The sequence below is a fragment of the Simochromis diagramma genome, unplaced genomic scaffold (assembly GCF_900408965.1).
Source record: "Simochromis diagramma unplaced genomic scaffold, fSimDia1.1 OVJJ01000123.1, whole genome shotgun sequence".
Taxonomy (NCBI): Eukaryota; Metazoa; Chordata; class Actinopteri; order Cichliformes; family Cichlidae; genus Simochromis; species Simochromis diagramma.
In genome coordinates this window covers 5,190,450-5,195,541 of record NW_024386778.1, presented here as the reverse complement: position 1 = coordinate 5,195,541, position 5,092 = coordinate 5,190,450, and the positions used below count along the sequence as shown (strand labels likewise).

The 5,092-nt window shown below is 37.3% G+C and overlaps 1 protein-coding gene across 1 annotated transcript; it reads right to left on the bottom strand.

Moving 5' to 3' along the window:
• Positions 1–2,360: 2,360 nt before the first annotated feature.
• LOC120720587 (coiled-coil domain-containing protein 1-like) lies at positions 2,361–3,421 on the bottom strand. Its single transcript, XM_040010323.1, has 2 exons — positions 2,937–3,421; positions 2,361–2,627 (listed from the first exon to the last, which is right to left on the bottom strand). Exons 1-2 carry the CDS (start codon positions 3,012–3,014, stop codon positions 2,361–2,363), a joined length of 345 nt encoding a protein of 114 aa, XP_039866257.1. The 5' UTR covers positions 3,015–3,421.
• Between the last annotated feature and the right edge of the window lie 1,671 nt (positions 3,422–5,092).

Genomic DNA, 5,092 nt, shown 5'->3' with positions numbered 1-5,092 from the left:
TTGTTGTTTTTAAAAGTGCTATATAAATAAAGTTGGATTGGATTGGATTGGATTTTATGCTATTATATCAGCCCTAACATTTAATATATAGGGCTATGCTGCTGTGATTTATGACAGTTCTTCTCTGCTTCACATCAAAGAGTCTATGGAACACCTTTATGATGACTGGGACAGTTATAAGAAAACTTTCCCCCCACCATTTGTGTGCTCTTCTTCCTCACCGGATTACTTCTTGCTACTTATAAAACGTGCCTCCGGCAATCCGAAGAAGGAATTGAGGAAAAGAGGCTGTAGGGCAGACATCCAGGTACATTAGATGAGCCTCCAGATCAGAGATTTGCCGACCGGTCTGGAGGTGTCCCCGGTTTTTGCTGCCAGTTACCCTTCCAGATTTAGTTGGAAACGCATACTTGCACCCACAACAGCTTGGATCCTTCTCGTCCGATGTTCTGGAATCTGTTGATTACTTGATTACCGTGGCGCTGCTGGACACCACGCAATCAGACAAGGTGTTTGCTTTCAGTTCCACTTCAACAAGCTGATGTGAAATCTGTGCTGCCAGCATTTAGTCGGATTGTGCTTTTGAACACCCGCTCCATCACCAACAAATCCTTCTCCCTGAATGAATCTACAGAGCTGCTGTCTGGAATTCCTCAGGACTTTGTGCTGGGACCTATTCAGTTTTTAATATACCTTTAATATAGGCCAGATTGGCAGTTTCCTGATGTATCTTATCATCTTTTTGCTGATATTCAGCTATACTACTCATTTAAGACTTCTGAAGTTCATAGGCTCTCTGCTCTGATTGACTGTTTAACAAACATTAAACAATGGTTGAAAAACAATTGCTTACAACTAAACCCAGACAAAACTGAAACTTTGATTATTGCACCAGACAATGTGTGATATTAAACAGCAACTGGGTGATTTAGGTTCCTCACAGAAGCATAACCTTAGAAATCTAGGTGTTATTTGTGATGAAGCTTTTTCTTTGGAGGGAAATTTAAATCAAATAGTACACAGCAAATTCAAAAGTGTTAAATGTTTTGGTGTTAATAGTCTTCTTGCAAAAGAGTAGAGTTAATTTTACTCTAAGCAGAGTCACATTCTTTTAATGTAACTCTGAGGTGTAAAATGATAGTAGTTAAAATCGAGTGTTAAAAATGAGTGTTTCTATGTCAAATCTGGAGGTGTTACAATGGAAACATACAATGGAAACCTCTTAACTCTGAACTCCTAGAGGGGCTATGACACCAATAGAGTAAATTCACAGACTCCGCCCCCAGCACCATAGGCTCCAATTGAAGCTGAAGTGAAGCCGTTTCAGAACATTTTGCTCTACATATTTGAGTTGTTTGCCATGCTTGGTAAGTCATTTTTTCAAAGATTGTTTCAATTATTGTTATTAGCTTTTACTTCTGTGGCTCTTTGGAGTTGAGACAAAGCTGTGTGAAAGGCATTAGCCATGTTGCTCGCTGATAGCATAATATTCTGTTTTAGCTAGCTGAAAGGTATTGTTTGCGGGCAAATACCACAGCCTTGAAAAAAAGCTTGCATGTAAATTTTCAGTCAAACTTTTGGTCAAATACACCTAAAACAATGTCTAGAATGTGAAATGTTGGTATATTGGTGCTACTTGAAGCCTGAAAACGATCGCCCATAAAAAAAAAAAACGAGCAAATAGCAGTAGCTGACGTCCTGACTGGATTCTACGTTAGCATAGATCCCTCCAGAGTTTTGTGCACACGGTTTAGGTAAAAATGAAAAAGGTTGAGATTTTACATTTAGTTCAGTATTACCTGTTGCCTGTGTCCTTGTCTTTTGGGAAAATACTTTACACAAGTAATGGCTCAAAGAGGATTCCTTTTTTTTACTGTGCTGCAATTGTTTACTGGATTATTTGTGCCATTAATTAGTGTCAACTAATTTTTATTCAATCTCCGCACAGGATATGCTTGTGAAGATGGAATATGGGGGAGAGCAGAAGTGCGCTGAAGTTCCACAAAGGGATGAATGAAGGACATGCATATTGTATTGAAGAAATAAGTGATGATTTCACAGGCTACTTTGGTGACTGCTCTCCGCTTCACGGGTTGTGGGGTCCCATTGGGTCTTCCTCTTTTGCATTGCTGGAGGGTGAATCTCTTCTCCTGTTACTGACAGTTCTTTCCCATACAAGTTGGTGTTGTATGTTATATTATCAATTAGATCTGCTGGAAACAGATGTCTGAAGAAATCTATGGGATCCTTCCCCTCCACATTCAATTTCCACTCTCCTAGAAAAGGAGGCAAGTCTCCATCAAGTCATTGTCTTGGACTTTCCAAATATTTTTGCGGGCTTGAGTATGGTCAGGTGCCATTTACCCATCTCCCACAGCTCTCTGATCATGCTGACCTGCCTCTTCATCCTGCCCCTCATCGTTCTCACTTTCTGCATCCTGACTGTCTGTGTCTTCATCATCCATAGCTCCTATGTCTCTGTTCTGCTCTGGCAGCCACTCATCATCACTGGACTTATCACTGAACTCATCATCACTGCACTCATCAATGAAATCATCATCACTGGAGCTGGATGGAATTTCCTGGACTATTCTGTACGCTGCCTTATTCTTTGCTGCATTTGAAGTCTACAAAATATGATAAAATAATTATTATAGTAACTCAAACTACTGCTGATCTGCACAAAAATATATATTTTAAATGAGTAGCTTATAAATGTAACAATTATATGCTTACTTATAACCAAAACAGTCCCAAAAAACAGTGAGACAATTTATGACTTATGTTAAAAAAAATATAGTGGGTAATGCATGATGTCCACTTCATTGGACACATGGTTAATCGTAGTTTTCTACATATTAGACGTAACAATTTCTTATTCCAAACAGATAATATCCTTCCCTAGATGTTACTGCATATCATCATATTTTTTTTACCTGTTGGGCTCTTTTAGCATAGAAGGATTGACAGGATATGCCAGCAGTGGTCGGCAGGGGTGACAGTTTGTCTGCCATCTTTGATTCAGAGGAAATTTACTTGCAGTTGCACTAACTGAACACTGAATTGACCGCAAAGGAGCATGGCAGCAGAGAGCACTCTAGAGGCTAATATGCAGTTCCACCATAGAAACCAATGCAAAAAAGAGATATGTACGTTTTAGTAGCTGTCCACTCCAGTGACCACTATGCATCCGAGGGTTAATACGGTAGTCCTTTATTGATACCTGTGCTAATATATGCTAAACCATTAGTTTATACACTGCTAACATGGATGTGCTATGCTATGCAGTTGGTGTTTACTGATAGCAAACTGTGGTATGGAGACGACTGTTTATAACATTTCTAGTCATACTCGAAAGGTCTCATCAAGTCCCGATTTAATTCAATTTATGCTGTTATCAGCGTTTGCATTGATAGCATGGCTGTGGTGTCATATCAGTGTATGCTCTCGGTGTTTGCTGATATCAAACTGTGGTATGAGGACCACTGTGGGTTAATCTTTGTAGTGATACTCACTCCTTTTTTTTTTTATTTAGACCTGGTTTAATTCTGGGATAGTTGAATATTTGTATATAATCCCTGCAGCTGTCAGACTCTATAACAGGGGTCACCAGCCTTTCTTAAAACTGAGAGTTAGATAAAATTGTGAAACAGTTTGGTTCATCTTTAGTTATTGGTTCTATCTAGCCTATTCTATCTTGATAAGCTCTCTTCCATCACAGGTTAATTTTTCAAAATATTAACAATGATTTAAGCAAGGAAAGGCTACATGTCAACATACACACTCTTTATTTCTATTAATGTCTTACTTCATTCCTACCTGATTGACATGTTTAGGAATTATGAGTGATTGGCACACTGTAGTTGTAAAAGTTGCTACCAATCAAATTATATGTTAAAGTTAAAACAAAACACAACTGACTGTTTTATATCTAATATATATTATGTAATTATCCTTATAATTACAAAATGGTTTTTTTTTTATAAATTTTATGTTTTGTAATTTAAATCTGACATCACAAAAGTATTTTGGAATTTGAATCATGTATTTTGTAACTGCAGTACACATAATACTGATTTTGAACAATTTTGCATTTACCAGCTCACCTATGTCAGACCTTTTGATAAACAAAATTCTAATGAAAGTGAGAACATGTATACTGTTACATCTTTCAGAAAATGTTTTGAAATTGTGGTGCGCAGTTCAGAATAAATGTTTTTCAAAAACCATTGCGTCTTTTTAGTAAATGTTTATTTCCAAAAGAAATTTCTAGAAGTTCAGAACAGTAAAATTTCCGCTTTTTAGAATGAATTAGAAGATAACTCTTACGTAGTTAAACTAAAATACTCTTTGAGAGTTAATATATAAACTCTTAACACCAAGTGTTAAATTATCAACTCCAGACAGATTTGGTGTTTAACACTAAATCAGAGTTAACGTACCAACTCTCCAAAAAGAGTTAAATTAACACTCTCTGGTGTGGACCCATATAGACACTTTAATAGTGTTGAAATCAAATCCGACAGTGTTAATTTGGACATGCTGGATTTGCTGTGTAAGAACATGCTTTTTTCACTTGAGGAACATTTCAAAACTTAGATCTATTGTGTCAACAAATGAACTTGAGATGATAATCCATGCTTTTGTCTCTACAAGACTTGACTACTGTAATAGTCTGTTTACTTGTCTAAACAAGAAAGGGATAGCTCATCTACAGGTTATTCAAAACTCTGCAACGAGGCTACTGACCCACTCAAAAAAGGTAGCTCATATGACTCCTGTTTTAAAGTCGCTACACAGGCTACCAGTTAGATTTAGGTTCTATTTTAAAATTCTAGTTTTAACCTTTAGAACACTACAGGGACAGACCCCTCCCTATGTTCCTGATTAGATTCGTATACATACCTCTTCTTGTAACCTGAGGTCATCAAATCATACCTTTTACTGGTCCCCCACACTGGTTTCAGAATTCGAGGGAACCGATCTTTCCAAGCTGTTGCACCCAGACTGTGTAATGCACTTCCTCTATTTCTGAGGTGTTTGGACTTGGTGGAGACCTTCAAAAAGAAGCTAAATACATTTTTATTTCAAA

Coding starts and splice junctions, on each gene's coding strand:
- LOC120720587 (XM_040010323.1), bottom strand. CDS start 3,014: ATGGCAGACAAACTGTCACCCCTGCCGACCACTGCTGGCATATCCTGT. Junction 2,628..2,936: donor ATGCTAAAAGAGCCCAACAG/GTAAAAAAAATA, acceptor CATATTTTGTAG/ACTTCAAATGCAGCAAAGAA.